The sequence below is a fragment of the Lycorma delicatula genome, chromosome 2 (genome assembly GCF_047948215.1).
Source record: "Lycorma delicatula isolate Av1 chromosome 2, ASM4794821v1, whole genome shotgun sequence".
In the NCBI taxonomy this organism is placed as follows: Eukaryota; Metazoa; Arthropoda; class Insecta; order Hemiptera; family Fulgoridae; genus Lycorma; species Lycorma delicatula.
The window spans coordinates 81,967,591-81,986,291 of record NC_134456.1 but is presented as its reverse complement, the minus strand read 5'-3'; the positions used below and the strand labels follow the sequence as shown (position 1 = coordinate 81,986,291).

General features: G+C 30.3%; 1 protein-coding gene across 1 annotated transcript in view; it reads left to right on the top strand.

Moving 5' to 3' along the window:
• The window catches only part of Pink1 (PTEN-induced putative kinase 1), a 42,276-nt gene extending 25,245 nt beyond the window's left edge, over nucleotides 1–17,031 (top strand). The window contains exons 4-9 of the mRNA XM_075355621.1: nucleotides 1,837–2,016; nucleotides 3,965–4,087; nucleotides 6,731–6,908; nucleotides 8,206–8,451; nucleotides 14,075–14,179; nucleotides 14,961–17,031. Coding sequence (XP_075211736.1) covers nucleotides 1,837–2,016; nucleotides 3,965–4,087; nucleotides 6,731–6,908; nucleotides 8,206–8,451; nucleotides 14,075–14,179; nucleotides 14,961–15,122 — 994 coding nt within the window. The 3' untranslated portion in view covers nucleotides 15,123–17,031. The remainder of the gene's footprint in view (nucleotides 1–1,836; nucleotides 2,017–3,964; nucleotides 4,088–6,730; nucleotides 6,909–8,205; nucleotides 8,452–14,074; nucleotides 14,180–14,960) is intronic.
• Nucleotides 17,032–18,701: the final 1,670 nt, after the last annotated feature.

The following is an 18,701-nucleotide window of genomic DNA, read 5'->3' as shown; positions in this document are numbered from 1 at the left end:
TTTATACCAGATTGTTGTGATAACTTATGTATAGATTTTTTTAGACTGGCATAAATTCTTTGTTATTCTCCTATGACGTATGGTTTCCTAAAAGAAGGTTGCCTATTACATTTTGAGTTTGAAAATGACCTTATTGTATGCCATTTTTTAATTGATCATGTATGCCACTCTTTGTTGGGCTACCAGCATTTGGAAATTTTTCCACAAATATTTGATGCATTTCTTGAAATGGTCCAGAACGCACATTCAGTCTGTGCGGGTATAAAACTGGCCAAAATTCTGCAGAGACTGATGGCACAGTTGGTGGTTCAAACATTATTGACGCCACATGTTTTTCCCTGGCATAAAAAATTTATTGATTTGCCATTGTGAAAAATACATTAACGAAGAAGAAGACTATGTAGAGAAATGCTGTAAACTTGTTGCTTGTTTTACTGCAAATAAAAAAACATCATTATTTGTATGCAAATATTCTCGGGTATTCTTTTTGTGTAATTTTAAACACAAAATGTTTGCTATAAACATATTTTAAAGACTATGCAATAAAATTTATGTTAAATAACAGGGATAATAAATAAGTCAAGAAAGGCTGTGTATTGCTCTATATTTTGCTGTAGATTGAAATTTTTTGGGTATCTTTGTAATAATACATAATTTTATTTGTTTATTACAATAATTCTTAAGATAAGGCGTGGTTTTTTTTGTATTCCAAAAACTTTATAGCAATGGGGTAATAAAGTTATGTATGAACATTAATGCTTGCTTATGTATTAAACAGATACAAAAGATAATCTCTTTGGTACATTTATACATAACAACATTTACAAACATAATGATAACAGTTAATATTTATGGTTTGTTTCTCCTGAATAATAAACAATAAAAAACACACTTCTTCTTTTTAAGTACATCATTATTTGTTAACTATTACTATTTATTATTTTATACCTGACATCTTTGCTCTTTTATCACTAAAGAAGTTAATCTGTTGAATTTGAAAAAATACCAAAACTTTGTAAGTTTGACGAGTGAAATGACAGTTATCACCAGTGATAGAATTTGTCAAAATTTAATAGTGAAAACTTCTATTTAAATTTATTCTCAATTCAAATTTTTTGCAATTAGTGTATTAAAAAAATTCTTTTCAAATATTTAGGATTTTATTCAAGTACTTTGTCTTAACAACTATAATGCTGTAGGCGACATGAAGTGACATGAGACTATAATAGCTTTCAGAAATGACATAACCATCCTAAACCAATCGTCCTGTGCCTATTACTCTGGGAAAGTGTGGAGTGAATTTGTATCCTATTGCTTTCTTTTTCATTGAACCAAACATGTAGTATTACATATCAGCATGCCAAGTCACTAAAATGTAAGTGACATTCAATACTGCAAGTGACACTTTCATTTTATTCATTATAGGGACTAGCTGTATATGCCAAACATCGTTTCTAAGAATAAGTTCTTGCATGGTGCTTGTACCTTGGCTGCTTGATATGCATCACAGCCATAAGAAAAGTGGACAGATTGTGTGAAGCAAAAATTTAATTATTTTAATCTACATTAATATATTATTTCTAATCACATTTATTAAAATAAAATTAGTAGGTCCTTGTGGCCATTTTTAGATTTAAATATGGTAAATATTTATTTATAGAAAGAAAAAAAATTTCAATTATGTAATCCTACACAATTTCCAAATGTTCTTATCTTTTAACTCAAATTGATTTTTAATTTCAACTGATCTGTTTCTTGTAATTTGTAAAACTATCAAAAAATATTGTTTTGTTATAATGGATTTAATTTATTTATTAGGTTTTTATTTGATTACAGCATGGGTGAACGTGCAGTACATTTACCTCCACACCCGAATATAGTTGCTATGCATTGTGCTTTTGCGGATAGAATTCCTGATATCCCTGGGGCTAAAAGTTTGTATCCTGATGCTTTGCCAACAAGGATAAATCCTGATGGTTTTGGACGAAATATGAGTCTGTTTTTACTCATGAAAAGGTAACACTTAATAAGTTCGAATTGAAGCTTTTTCTTCGATTTTATTTTATTAATACTCTGTTATACTCTGCTCTGCATAAAATGTTTGTCAAACATTTCTGATTATGTTGCTTAATATAGGATTTTGTATATATAAAAACAGAATAATATTGTGATAATTTTAATAATACATTATTTGATGTGTTTTTGTTTGATTAAGTTAATAAAAGTATTTTATTTGTGCTAAGGTGCTATCTTATTCTCTTTTCCTATTGTGAGTTCTTTTAAATTGTACGCTTCTTCAACAGTTTAGTATTATCTTTAATCAATTTAAAAAAAAAAGTTTTATCTGAATATGTTTATGTTAATGTTTTACATATGTAAAAAAATATATTGAACTGTTGTCTGTGTGATGAAGGTACTATGAAAACATTAACAGGAAACGAAGGTAAGGTTACACTTATCTTCAGTAATATACAGTTGGTACTTGAAGGTAAAAAAAAATTGTATATTTTTCTTTGTACTCAACAAAACCAAATATCTGAGCTGACCTGCATTGTGGAATGGTATTATTTTTGTCTTTTATGTAGAAGGTTTTGAGTTTAAATGCTAGCCAGGCTTGGCTTTTTTTTGTGTGCTAAAATATCTTTTGGTATTCTAGAGAAAAATAAATAAAATTATGATTCTTTATACCAGATGGTCAAAAATCACTTCCTGTAAAAATATCTATTTCAATGAGTGACAGCAAAGTGCGACAGTGGTGCAGGAACTTTTAAACAGGATGTACAGATGTTGATGATGCCGGCGGTCAGGGAAGGAAGCGAGTGTCAACCGATGATCTCGTTGAGCGAGTGGATGAGTCAATTCGAGAAAATCGTCTGTTCACAATTTCTGTATTGAGTGATTCGTTTCCTGAAATTTCAAGGTCAGCTCTGTACACCATTGTGAGTGAGAGACTTCAGTACCACAAACTGTGTGCCAGATGGGTTCCCAAGATGTTGTCTGACCATCACAAAACAATGAGAATGGACACCTCGCTAATGTTTCTCCAGCGCTACCACAATGAAGGAGAAGATTTTTTGAACAAAATTATCACAGGGGACGAGAAGTGGGTCAATTTTAAAACTGAAGAAACAAAAGAACAATCCAAACAGTGGACGCATTCTCATTCTCCCAGTAAACCAAAGAAGTTCAAGCGAACCTTCTCCAACAGAAAGTGTATGGCTACTGTGTTCTGGGACTGGAATGGAGTTCTGTTGGTGGAATTCATGGAACGTGGCACGACCATCACTGCCTCATACTGTGTGACTCAATGTCTACGAAGGGCAATTCAGAATAAGCGGAGAGGAATGTTGTCATCAGGCATTGTCTTTCTCCATGACAATGCTCGGCCGCACGCTGCAGCTGTAACAAAGAATCTCCTGCAGTGTTTTCGTTGGGAAGTGTTTGATCACCCACCGTACAGCCTGGACTTGGCTCTATCCGATTTACCTCTGCTTACATGAAACTCTGGCTAGAAGGACAACATTTTGGCACAGACATCGAGCTGCAGACCAGCGTAGAAACATGGCTTAAAACACAGGCGGCTCTATTCTATGACGAGGGTATTGGAAAGTTGGTATTGCGCTACGACAAATGTCTAAATCGGAGTGGGGACTATGTAGAGAAATAGCGTAACTATGTAAGTACTTGTTAAAAATAAAAAAAAATTATTTTCACTGTGGTTTTAATTTCGTGACCGATCGGACCTTGAAAAAAATAACCCTCATAATTTAGTGATAATTTCTCTTAGTACCAACTAAGCCATTCAATTAATGACAAAAGTAAATGTGAAGATTTTGTTTAGAATAAATGATAAACATTGTTTTTATTTATGTTGATAAATAAATATAAATTAAAAATAATGTTGTAAAATGTTTATTCATATTTTAAAATACCATTTATTTAGTGATGTGCTATTTCTTTTTAGGTATGATACAAGCTTGAAAGAGTATCTTAAAAACAATAATCCAGAAGTACGTAAAGGCATCCTTCTTTTAACTCAGTTATTGGAGGCTGTGGCTCATATCAATAGACATGGTGTTGCACATAGGTATTATTTAGATTTTGTTTTGTAATTATTGTTATTGTTAAACTTAAGAATTTTAATTAAGTGACTTTAAATTTATAGCATCATTAGATTATCATTCACTGCTTGAATTATTTACCGAATGTATGACATGAGAGGATGAATTAGGAACAGCAGTCCCAAAATCTGAAGTTGAGTGAGCAGTAAGATGTCTTAGTGAAGAAGAATTATACAAAAGATAGTGCAATTAGTGCGAAATTATTTGTAATAATGGGAGGTGGTCAGAAGACTTTCGAAACAACTAATGATTCCAATCCCCAATAACATGCTGCAGTTAAATGCCATGGTTTATAGAATTTTGTGTTGTTGGCAACAGAACATACTTGTTTGTCCTTCCCAGAATCACCAGTATTTTCGTTGCAGAACTATATGCCATTACTGAGGCATTACTTATGGTTAGCCCGAAATGTTGATATGTTCTGGTTTGCTCAGATTCCATGAGCACCTTAGACAATTAATGAAGTTTATTCCAGACACCCTGTTTATGAGATTCAGTGTGTTATTTTACTAGATATAATACAATAGTGAGCTTCTGCTGGATCCCCAGCCATATAGGAATTTCAAGCAATGAGCTTGCAGACAGTGCGGCAAAGGATTGTTTTCAGCTCCTTTTACCAGTTGTATTGCTTCTAACAATATTGTCTGTTTCTTGAAGAGGGTTCATGAGTGGCAAAGTGAATCAGATACCTCCATGAACAATAAATTTCACCTAATTAAGAACACTGTCTCGCTGTGGAGCTCCATGCAGAAATAATCACATCAAGAGGAGGTTATTATCTGCCGTTTGTGAATAGGGCACAACTGGCTCACTCATGGATATGTAATGACTTAAACAAGTGCACCAGTTTGTACTCGCTGCAGCTGCCGACTGACAGTGCACCACATCTTGTTGATTATATTTGTTAAGTGGGTATTGCATTGCAAGTTTAAACTAGGGACTAACATGTGAAATATTCCTATTCTAGGCAATGATGAACTGTGTTTGTCTTAAGTTTTACAGTTTTGTAGGGCTGCCCATTTATACCCTTATCTAAATTACTGTAGTGTGTTTCAGCTATTTATGCCAATTGATATAGGAATTGGAAATTTTATTATTCATTGTGGTATCTAGATGTTTATTACCACAAATATGTCATTTCCAGGTGATAATACCAAATTGTTTTTTGCCCATAAAAAACAAAAAAAAAGTGTGAAAATAAAGAATGTTCAGACAGTCATTTGACCCAGGAAGAGGATAGTGAGTGCTGCATATGACCAAAAGATATATTCAAAAATGTCCTTATGAAAAAATTGTTTGCACACGAGGAAGAAATTATTGTTTAAGGTTCACAGAAATGATGAATCTTTAGGAGATGACCTGGAGGGTATTCATCATGTTTTAAACATTAGAAGACATACTATGACAAGATAACATGAAAATGAATATTAGAAAAAAAGTGATAAAGATAAGAAACAATAAATCAGTGCATGTTTACTGCTCAAAAGAAGGAAGAGTTAAACAACCAAATGGTACAGATACTTAGGTTTCTAGTTAATAAAGACTGAAAAAGTGAAAATGGGAACAAAATCAGTTGCAACCAAGGAAGCATTTAATAGGAAAAAAAATAGTTGTGTTAAAAGATGGAGTTAGACAGGGAAGGTATTTCAATATAGATTTGAAACATATGGCTAGTAATAAAAAGGAAAGAGAGGAATTTGAAATCTGGTTATGGGAGACTGGAAAAGATTAAATAAAGTAGTTAGGGGAGTGAGTGATAATAAAACTTTTAACAGAATTATTCAGAATAGGAAACCCAACCCAGGAACACCATCTTTCTAAGGAGAAAGATTAATTAAATCAGTGTTGGAGGATTAGTAAAAGGGATGATAAAGAATCTGGAAAAAAATAAAAATTAGATAATTAAATGAATTGTTAAGATGAGAAACAGAAATTGTTAAGTGAAAGGAAATGCTTCAGAGTAGATAACCATTTGATGATACTGATTGAAATTTAATTAAAGTTGGCTAATGCAGCTCAAAAACTTTGAAATACTTCTACTGCAAATTTTTTTCTTGTAATGGCCACTTTGTCAGGTAAAAACATTTATTTCAGAAGTATAAGATTGTTACATTGAATTTCATTATAGTATCAGTTTTTAAGAAAATTATGGATGCTTCACTTATAAAATTTTACTGTTTAATGAATATTAAATGTAGTTTAATATCGTGATTTTTAGGTTACATTATTCAGTTGGTATATGTTAACGCTTTTACAAGAGAAATTTGAAGACTATTTCCCTTTAGTCCAATATTGCATATTTAAGTTATGCTGTTAACTGCATAGATATACAGCGAGGGTAAAAGAATGCAATTTTGTGGAGAAAAAAGTAACTTTTTGTATTCTTTGAAAAAATAAAACAAATACTTGTGATAAATTTTTTTTATGAAAAAAATTTCATTAAAATTACAAATAAAACTGTATTGCTGTACGAAACAATGAATTACAAACTGACATTATTATACTAATTATCTATATTTATTAACTGTTTTGTTATAAGAGGTTTTTAAGTTATTATTTTTATTCTACGATTTAAAAATTTATTTTATCCTTTAGTTTTAATTTTACAGAGATCTGAAGAGTGATAATATTCTCCTTGATACATCAGTGGAAGATTCAAGTGTTTGTCCATCGCTTGTTGTAACAGATTTTGGATGTTGTCTAGCAGATAAATGGTGTGGTTTGAGTATGCCTTATCGAACTATGGATACTGATAAAGGAGGAAATGCTGCTTTGATGGCTCCTGAGGTATAAATGAAATTTGTGTTTACCATACTATTTAAATATGTGTACATGCCCATGAGCAGAAATAGTTGTTGTTAGATAACTTATTTAAACTAAAATTTGCCACTTATTAGTTCACGACGTAGTTACATAATCGGCTTCAAATCATGTAAATAAGTTAACATCAACTTAATCAAGAATTCTCTCTTGATCTATAGTTTTATATGTAATATTAACAAAGCAGTCATTGTATTCAATTTGGTTAATGGTTTTATACAGACTGATACAGCAGCTAATTAGGCATGGCATTCTTTATGTTTATTTTATCGTATTTAGTTCTATTTATTTCTTATTTTAGTTCTATTTCAAAGTAACTATTTTAGATAATTATTCAAACAACTACTTCACAGGCTTGAGTGCATATTATTGAAGATTTAAATTAGTGCCTAATTTCTGTTTGAGTTTTTTCTAGAGTTAATTTTCTGATTTTTACCTTTAATCTTGTAAATTCATGTTGGAAAATCATGAAATTGTTACCCTTGAGGGTAGATCCCTTGCACCTGTTCTTCAATATTTCTGGCCAAATCTTAAAGTTTCTGATGGCTCTCACTTTCTTTAAGATCGTCTGTTAATCCTTACTTTTTTCCAAGCTCTTTGCATTCTCCTCTAATCAGGCACTGTTTAAATCAACCATTTGTCTGTCATGCTATCTCCTAGTCTGTTATTTTTATATTTTGAATTGTTTTAATCAAAAAGCTATTTTTATTCATTCTCGCTGTTTATTTATTAATTTTTCACTTTGTCGATTTAATCTTCCCCAATATCTTGCATGTCAAATTTCAAAGGCCCACCCAGCATTTCTTTTTCCACATTTCATAATGTTTGTTTCACATCCATACAGAAATATATTCCACCTAACACATTTCACGTGATTCTTTTCAAATCTTTAACTATACCATCGTATTGGATAATGTTTTTTTGTTTTTTAATTAATTTTTTATTAGCCATTGTGGTTCTTGTTTTTATTACTTTTTATCATTTTTGCAAATTTCTGTTATCTTTGTACATAATTATTGGTTATCTTTTCTATGTTATAATTATTCCTTCTTTTGTATAGATATTCATTAGATTGTTTTTTATGCTAATGAATTTTCATTTTAGGAAAAAGTGAAGGTAATTATTTAAGGCTTTACTTCAGTTTTTTAAATTTATTGAAAGAAATATTTAAAAAAAATTTGTATGTTGATAATTTTTTATTAGTTTTTAATATGTGTGACCTTCATAAAGTGAACTGAAATTTTTTGTTTGTATTTAAAATTAGGTGGCATTAGCTACTCCTGGAGTTTTCTCTTACATTGATTATTCTAAATCTGATGCTTGGGCTGTTGGTTCTATCGCCTATGAAATTCTATCGGAGCATGGAAATCCATTCTATCGTTCAAAAAAAGATAGCTCATTTCTTAGAAATACAACATATTCTGAAGAAGAATTACCAACATTGGGTGATGATGTGCCTGAAATTATAGCAAGACTGATTTATAGCCTTTTGTCTAGGACTACTAGTAAGGTTAGTAGTGAAATGTCATTTAATTGTTATTTAATTCATAGGTTGCAGTCTTTTTATTTTTTTATTATTATAGATGAAATATAAATATTAATAAAACCTGATTTTTTAATAAATTGTTTTTCTTCTCTAATGAGATACATGGTTCTATTTTAGTTCAATACAGTCCTCTGTTACAGAGTTTATAATAGATTCAGTATTGTGTGTTGTTAAGATTAACGTATGAGAAGTGTTCTACAGTTACAGGTCATCTGTTGTAGTGTTTATTAACTCGCATTTGTTAAATACTGGTACCCACTCAAAACATTCTTATTTCCAGCCGTATGAATTTGTTATTAAAAATATATTACATAAACCAACAAATAAAAATATAATGACAGATAAATAAGATGATTGCAAGTAGAGTATGCGGATAGTGATTTTTTATTTGCTTCAAGTTAATTAAAAGATGTCTTTATATTTGGAGAAACTTAGTTGTATGCACAACTAAGTAAAACTTTCATATAGGTAATGGTCTCATGGATTTGAAAAAAACAATTACATTATTCACCAGTCTTTTGATTATCTACTTTGTGAACTGAGAAAGATTATTTTTTGGTTATATTGAAGGGAAGTTATCAAGTTATGTTGTCAACACTGAATATTACCTGTATTTCAATTAGGTTTTTGTTTTGCTAGTTTGGTGATATTTATGCATGAAAATGTGCATTATCTTATTCTAAAAATTGAAGTCTGTTTATATTTAATGTAGGTTTAGGCAGAATTACTGTAATAGTCCTGTAACACTTAATAACTACTTATTTCAGAAGTTTTAAATAATGAGTAGCATATGAAATATAATATGTTGGCCATGCATGCCCTAGTGAAGAAAATGTCCAGTATTTTCAACAGCCTCTCTTTAGGAGCTCAAAGATATCATTTACGTAGTTTAAGGTTATTTTTTTAGAGATTAAGATTACATGCATATGAACTTTATCTAATGCACAAAAGTCAAACTGATGTTTATCTCAAATGGTGTTAGGTCTTCAAATGTTACATTAGGCAAACTGAAAATTCTTAAAATTGGTATTCTTTGAAAGTAAAAGTTTGTGGAGACCAAATTACTGAAACATTGTAAGGATGTTGTTGTTTTGAGAGATAACTATCATGGCTTAGAAAATAAGAATTTTACTGATTTTAGATATGGATGCCTGTTAAAAAGCTAATAGCTCATATGATTTTAGTGAAAAGTAATCCATCCACTCATTTGTATTACCTGCTGTTGATATGATGAATCTTTGGAAACTCATGTATTAACATAAATAAAAATTAACAGTAAATTATAAAATAATTTGTTTTTTATGGTGTTGAATATTAATTTTATGGAATTATGTGATGATTTACTTTGAAAGTAGATTTCTGTATTTTATTGATGCAAAAAAGATTAGCCAGCACTGAAACTTACTGTTAATTTATCCTCAAATGGTAATTTCATATGTTATACAAACCTATCATCATGACCTTCACTAGAATGCCTGAAAGAAGTTATAAAACCTTTTACTGAATTTAGATCTGTATAAAAAAACATTTTTTTTGTCTTCATTCATTTGACTGGTTTGATGCAACTCTCCAAGATTCCCTATCTAGTGCCAGTCGTTTCATTTTAGTATACTCCGTATATCCTACATCTCTAACAATATGTTTTACATATTTCAAATGTTGCCTGCCTGCACAATGTTTCTCATCTACCTGTCCCTCCAATGTCAAAGCAACTATTCCAGGTTGCCTTAAAATGTGGACTATAACTCTCTTCTTTTAGCTATATTTTTCCAAATGCTTTTTTTTTTCATTGATTTGCTGCAACGTTTTTTCATTTGACAGTTTATCCACCAATATGATTTTTTTACATTCTCCTTTAGCACTGCATTTTAAAAGCTTCTAATCTTTTCTTCTCGGGTACTTCGATCGTCCAAGTTTCACTTCCATATAAAGCTATGCTCCGAATTTATACTTTCAAAAATCGTTTCCTGATGTTTAAATTAATTTTTGATGTAAGAAAATTATATTTCTGACTGAAGGCTCGTTTAGCTTGTGCTATTCGGCATTTTATATCACTCCTGCTTCGTCCATCTTTAGTAATTCTACTTCTCAAATAACAAAATTCTACTACCTCCATAATCTTTTTTCCTTCTATTTTCACATTCAGTGATCCATCTTTGTTATTTCTAATACATTTCATTACTTTCATTTTGTTCTTGTTTATTTTCATGCGATAGTTCTTGTGTAGGACTTCATCTATGCCGTTCATTGTTTCTTCTAAATCCTTTTTACTCTCGGCTAGAATTACTATCATGAGCAAATCTTAACATCATTAACTGCTAGTTCCACATAAAGATTAAAAAGTAACGGTGATAGGGAACATCTTTGTCGGACTCCCTTCCTTATTACAGCTTCTTTCTCATGTTCTTCAACTATTACTGTTGCTGTTTGGTTCCTGCACATGTTAGCAATTGTTCTTCTATCTCTGTATTTGAACCCTAATTTTTTTAAAATGTTTGTGCTGTTTGGCATTTTATATCGCTCCTGCTTTGCCCATCTTAGTAATTCTACTTCCCAAATAACAAAATTCTTCTACCTGCATAATCTTTTCTCTAACTATTTTTACATTCAATGGTCCCTCCACTTTATTTCTACTACATTTCATTACTTTCGTTTTGTTCTTGTTTATTTTCATGTGGTAGATCTTGTGTACGACTTCATCCATGCCATTCATTGTTTCTTCTAAATCTCTTTTACCCTCAACTAGAATTATTGTATCATCAGAAGAAAGTCGTAGTATCTTTATCTTTTCACCTTGCACTGTTATTCTGGATCTAAACTGTTCTTTAACATCATTAACTATGCAAAGATTAAAAAGTAACGGGGATAGGGAACATACTTGTCTGACTTCCTTTTTTATAACTCATTTCTTGTGTTCTTCGATTATTACTGTTGCAGTTTGGTTCCTGTAAATGTCAGTAATTGTTCTTCTATCTCTATACTTGAACTCTAATTTTTTTTTAAATTCTAAACATTTTATTCAAGTATGTTATCAAATGCATTTTCTAAGTCTATAAATTCTATGTAGTTGTTTTTCTTTAATCTTCCTTCTACTATTTATCTGAGTGCTGAAATTGCTTCCTCAATCCCTATACTTTTCCTGAAACCAAATTGGTCTTCTAACACTTCTTCCTTCCTCCTCTCAATTCTTCTGTACAAGATTCTTGTTAAATTTTGTTATATATAAGTAGTTAAGCCAATTGTTCTGTATTCTTCACATTTATCTGTTCCTGCTTTCTTTGGTATCGTCACAATAACACTCTTTTTGAAGACAGATGGAACTTCCCCTTTTTTGTAAATGTTACACACCAGTTTGTATAAGTTATTGCTTTTTCACTTGCACTGCCCAGTAATTCTGCAGGTATCCCATCTATCCGAGGAGCCTTTCTCCTTCAAATACTTTAATGCTCTATTAAATTCAGATTTCAGCATTACATCTCCCTTTTCATCCTCTTCGACTTACTCTTCTTCTTCTTCTTCTTCTTCTATAACACCAGTTTCTAATTCATTTCCGCTGTATACCCGTTCAATATATTTCACTCGCCTATCAACCTTTTCTTTCTTATTATAAATCGGTGTACCATCTTTATCTAACACATCATTAGATTTTAACTTGATGTACCACAAAATTTTTCTTACTTTTCTGTAGTTCCGTCTACTTTAGAAATGATATTTCTCTTTCCACTTCTGAACACTTCTTTAATCCATTCTTCTTTGCTAATTTGCACTTGCTTATACTATTTTTTAATTGTCTACAGGTCCTTTTACCTTCTTCATCATTACTATACTTATACTTTTTATGCTCATCCATCAGCTGCAATATATCCTCTGATATCCAAGGTTTACTACCAGTTCTCTTTGTTTCACCTAAGTTTGCTTCTGTTGATTTGAGAATTTCCTTTTTAACATTCTCCCATTCTTCTATATTTTGTACGTTCTTTTTTACTCAGACCTATTGCAATGTTCTCAAAAATCTTCTGTAACTCCTTTTCCTCAAGCACCTCTAAAGTTCACTGATTCATCTGACACCTTTTCTTCATATTTTTAAAACCCAATCTACATTTCATTACCAATAAATTACAGTTGCTATCAATGTCTGCTCTTGGATATGTTTTGCAGTCGATGAGTCCTCTAAATCTTTGCTTAACCAAGACATAATCTATCTGATCCCTTGCAGTATTGCCTGACTTTTCCCATGTGTATGTTCTTCTGCTGTGATTTTTAAACTGGGTGTGGCAATTACTAAATTATACTTTGTGCAAAACTCAATAAGTCGGTCCCCTCATTCATTTTTTTCCCAGTCCATATTCATCCACAATATTTCCTTCCTTGCCTTTTCTGATGCTTCCATTACAATCTCCCAACTATTATTAAATTTTCATCTCCTTTTATGATTTAATTTTAATTGCTTCATCAATTTCTTTGTAAACATACTCTACCTCATCATCATCAAGAGCACTTGCAGGTATATAGATGTTAGCAATCATTGCCTGCTTAGGTTTTGATTTTATCCTGATTACAATGATTTTATCGCTAAGCTTTTTGAAATACTCAACACTCCTCCTTGTCTTTTTCATTACAAAACATACTCCTGGCTACCTTATATTTGATGCTGAGTTAGTTATTCTAAAATCACCTGACCAATAGTCATTTTCCTCTTCCCACTAAACCTTGCTAATTCTTATTATATTTACATTTAACCTACCCATTTCCCTTTTTAAATTTTCTAACCTAACAAACTTTTTTAGACTTCTAACATTGCTATTTTTTAATTTTCTGATGAACCCTTCCTTAGCAATCCCCACCTGAAGGTACGAATGGGGAACTAGATGATTACCTTCGGAACATTTTACCAAGGAAGTCGTCTCTTTGGTATGTGAAAATGCAGAGAACTACATTTTTGGAAAGAGAAACAACTACAGTTTTCCATTTCTTTCAGCTGTGCAGTACTCAAGAAGATTGAGTGATGTTGATATGGGCGTTAAGTCTTACTGACTTACTCTCTTAACAGCTACTGAAAGAGCTGCTGCCCTCTTTCAGGAATCATTCCTTAGTCTGGCTCCAGGTCGCACAAAGGTACAACCGTATCGGAGTGATTCATAGAGGGGAAAAATATATTTATTTTAAGAGAAAACTTTAAACAAGATAAATATATTCTTTTGATTCAGTAAGAGAGTAAGTAAATACTAAGTAGAGTACAGGCATTGTCTTAAATAGCATTGTCTTAAAATGAATGAAGGCCCTTCATAGGAATGTGTAACGAACTTCAAAATATTGTGATCAGTTACATTCATATTCTTAGTTTATTGTAGAATAATGTTTATTTTTTTATAAAATATAAAAAAATGTTCCATTAAGTGATATTGATTTTATTGTAATTGTCGATAAGATTTTTTTTTCTGTGTATTTGCATTTATTTAATGACTTGAAATACATTTTCTGTAGTTTTTATTTCTGTTCCTGCTGTTGCTCTTATAAATCTAAAATGTGACCACACATTACAGTAACTGTACTGTTATATTTATCTGTGTATTTTTTTTTTTTGAAGAGGCCTAGTGCTGAATTAGCCGCAACCATTTGCCAGCTTTACCTGTGGGCACCTAGCTCATGGCTTAAGCCATACCAGTCAGGACCACTTCCTTCAAGCAGTGAGGTATGCATGACAAAAAATAATAATCACATTTAAAATACTAAAAATACATATATGCATATAAATACATATATATATATACACACACACACACACACAGTAAATATGATTCTAATTAAATGCTTTAAAAAAGCACTGCGATAAAACATATGTGTAATAAAAAAATAAATAATGATGCTTGTAACAATGGTTGAACGGAAAAATGGGAAAAATTACTACATCTGATAAAGTTAAAGATATTAGTTTATAATTGAGTTTTGTGTAGTTGAAATGACACTAAATCATGTAGAACAAAGTTTTTTCTCGAAGCGGTAAGTGATAATCAATGCAGTGACAGTTGCAGGATGGAAAAGGAAACTGTTTTCATGTCAAAAATGTAAACAACATATACTGTGTTTATAAAACTTTTTTTTTTAGATCACTGTCATTAACGCAGTAAGGAGTGTGTTAGGGATAATTCTTTTTTTCTTTTGTTGAATACTCTTAATTTTAATGTTTTATTTGTATAATGCTAATAAACCCTATAATCATCCTTTTTTACCATCTATATGAAATAGCTTTTCTTGAAAATTAAAATCTGTCAATATATATTTTATGGTTTCCCATTATTTTCTATATCTTGTAATCGCACAGGAATATCCTTTTAAATACCATTGTAAGACGATTTACTGTTTAGCCACCAAATATCAGATCATTTTTAGTCATTAAGACCAGATGATAATAAAACTATAAATAAAAAATTCATTACCTCTATTACTGTCTATTCTTCAAATATTTATTACAGATCCTCCAGTGGTTGCTGTGTTTGACAACAAAAGTACTTTGTGAGGGTAGATCTTACATCGGAAGACGAACTGCTACAGAATACGAACTGATTTCATGCTTCCTGAGCCGGATTAAATTGTCAATTATCCGTCAAGCTTTGTATTGGATACAGCAGCGTTAAATTGTTATATTTTTTTCTTTAAAAAGGAAGAACAATTCTAAAAGGAAATTGAATGCACAGTATTGAATAGCTTTGTAGCTTTTAGCTTATATTTAAATTAGCATTTAAACAATTTTTTTTTATTTTACTAAAAATTATTCCTTGGTTAACATTTGCTGTTAATTAGGTGTGTGTATAACACACACATACCTGTTTGTTTTTATAAATTACAATCATTTTTCATCAGTTTTTAGTTATTTAAATGTTACATTTTATTTTCTGATTTGTTGTAATTTATTCCATCTGTGTAACTTAATGGTGATATGTTCTCGTTTTTTTTATTTATATTCTCTTGTATAAATATATTTTTCTTATGTGTATTTTTTCCAGTTATATATTTTATTAATATATTTTATTTAATTATCCTTTAACTGACTGATATATTAAAATAAATTTTTACTTAACAAAATTTAACTATATTCTTATTTATAGTTTTACATTGCATATTACTTACTTATTTTCATCGCTTCTGATTCATTTCTTTTCATTTCAGTTTTTTTTATTGTCAATTTGTTTTGAATTTTTTTACTTATTCTCGTATTTAATTATTTTATTTAGATAATTAATTTTTGAAAAAGGTATAATGAAATCTGTCACATTACATTACTCCACTGAGCTAATTAAACAGTAATTTGTGTTTATTTTTTAGATAAGGAGGCTAAAGTTGAAAAAGCTGTTTTAAAAATTATATAGCTCGCTAAAAATTTTTTAAAATATTTATGTAACTATTCATTTTTTTATCTGATTGGGCATTTTTTATTAGATTTTTCATAAAAAAATTATGTTTAGCTCTCACAATGCTTTCATTTACATTCTGAGGTGATGTTTGATGTGTTGAGGCCATTGCATATAACAATGTTTTGTTATATAATGATTGACAAATTTGTTGCTTGAATCGATATTAAGTCAATATTTTTACTTAATATTTTTTTTATCCTAATAACTAATCTCTTGAATTAAAATATTGAGAGCGAGCTGGAATGTACTTTTCTTCAGAAATCAGGTTTTGAATTCTGTTACAAACATTTGATTTGTATTTTCTAAAAGAATACAACTATTTTGAGCTATGATTTATATTGTCTTGAGGTAAATTTAGAATAAAGGCAGAGTGATAATTATGGGTTATCCTTTTGTTATAATTATTTTTATTTTTTTCATTCATAATTTGTGTTTATGAAATTAAGTGAAGCTAATTAAGCCAAATTCATATCTTTGATTTGTTACACATTATCTTTTAACTAAGGTTATTTTTACATTTTAATTACAGAATTATTTCTTGTAAAATTGCACAATGCAATAGTTCTACAGTTCTGTTAATTTTTAAGTTCATATGATGGCATCACTTTATAAATTAGTTATAACTATTGAAATTCAGCCCTTAGAATTTGAAAATAAACTGCTTTTAACTAAATGTTCCTCAGATGTTGCATTCAGTCCTGCCATCTAGATTTTATATTTTACTTTACATGGGAGCAGTTCAAAATTATTATTTCTGGCAGTTTGTGTGCTAAATAAACTAAATCTGGTATTTAAATTAAATTTAGCACTAAAGAATAAGTAAAAAAAATTATCAATGTAAATTTTTTTCCTTTGAGCTAATTTCTGAATTTCAATTGCAATTAAATAGTATAATGAAGTATTTATTGTAATTGAGTGTAATAAGTTACTAATGTGTATATACTGATTTAATTAAATCAAAAAGTATTCTTATATATATTATTGTTATGAAAAATATTTCAAAAATATTTATTTATTTATATATTTATATATATAAAACATGCTTTCTTGTTCAATGAGATAATGTTCTATTATGTTAATTCAGTATTTTAAATGGCAAAGAAATAAATTTTATTTTAACGTAATCATTTAATTACTCTTACTTAATATGACAAACCTTTTGTCGTCTATTTTTATAGCTGTGTACGTACTTAATGAAATCTTAATGTTTTACTATATGAAATATGTCTATTATTTTTTAATTTCTGACTGCCTGATGAAAAAGACTAAAATAGAGAAGGATTAAATTATTGGCATAAGTTGCTAGATATCCCTCTGTTTTGGGACAAATATTTAAAATGTGTTGACAAACGTTTTCGCTTATACGGTGTTTGATTAGTTTCTCTGAATAAAATCCAACAATAGCCACCCATTATTCCAGGATACAATCTTCCTTGGTACTGATTCCCCATGGTCAGAATATCCCGGAAACACTTTCCTTACTCATCACAGACAAAGCTCAAATTTTCAGGAAAAAGTAACCAAAAAACATATTTTCATCTTTTCTGTTGCCTAAAAAACCACTGAAAACATCTTTGAATGACTTCCGTGGAGCTAGTTCACATTCACTAAGTTCATCATTAGAAGTTCAGTCCTTAAGCGTTTCTTGATTTGCAGACCAATAAATGTATACCCTCCTTGAGCTTACCATCACTCATATAGGAAAACTTATTTTTAAGTGATTAAATCCTGATCCATCTTTGTGTAGTACACGAGTGAGTTTTATGTGAAGTGGCGGCAGTATGATTTTATCACTCTCATTTAACGCTTTATATTTTTTACACCAGCCACAAAGTTCTGCCGCAATGGCCAGTGGTAATGATTTTTTGTATTACAACTATCCCAAAGACAAAGAAAACAATATTTTGTAAACCAAGAAGTAATGCAACAATTCAGATTGCTGCTAACTTGCCACATATGCTGTTTATATTTTATTGCTTCTAATAGTGGTGCCATAGTTTCACACGTTTGTAAGGGTGGCTATTTATCATTATGTAATAAAATTACTTTTATGCTAACTTTAGAAGAGTCTGTAAAAAGGCACCATTCTTCAGGAATCTGCTGAATTCCAAGCTCTTTCATCAGGTCATTGACATCAGTACAAATGCATAATGGATTTTTCACAGTAAAATAAGTTGGAGCTCTAAACATAAGAGCTAAAAGATTCCACTGTTGTTGTCTAGACTCCAGAAGTTCAGCTTGCTGCTTTGATAACTTTGAATCGCAAACTTAATGATTAAGCTCATGTTGTTGATTTAAATGAGATCTCATCAGATACAGGAAGAAGAAATCATTTCAACATCCTGTTCTTCTTTTTTAGATTGTTCTAGCAACGTTGGATTAGATGATACTACAGATACAGGTAATTCCTCTCTGTGAGGTACCTGCTTAAGAATTGACGATACATCTGTATATTTTATGAACTTTCTATTTTTGAATGAAAATCCAAATTATATGTCATACAAAAGTAGCAGTCAGTGAAGTGGTTCTTAGGTTCATGCCCAACCATCGGTAAAGCAAATGGCATTGCTTGTTTTCCCTTCAACCATTCAGTTGTTATTGAGCATGATATGCAAATAACATGAGGCACCCAGATTTTATCTTGAACCTGAGTGCACAATGAAAATAAAATTTATAAACTGCTTTTATCAATTCATAGTCTTAATTTGAGTTTAGGTGTAAATTTTCCACAGACAACAAAAATTATCTGTGATTTGAACATCCATGAACTTTTGCAGAAGTCATGTTATAGCAAATAAAAAG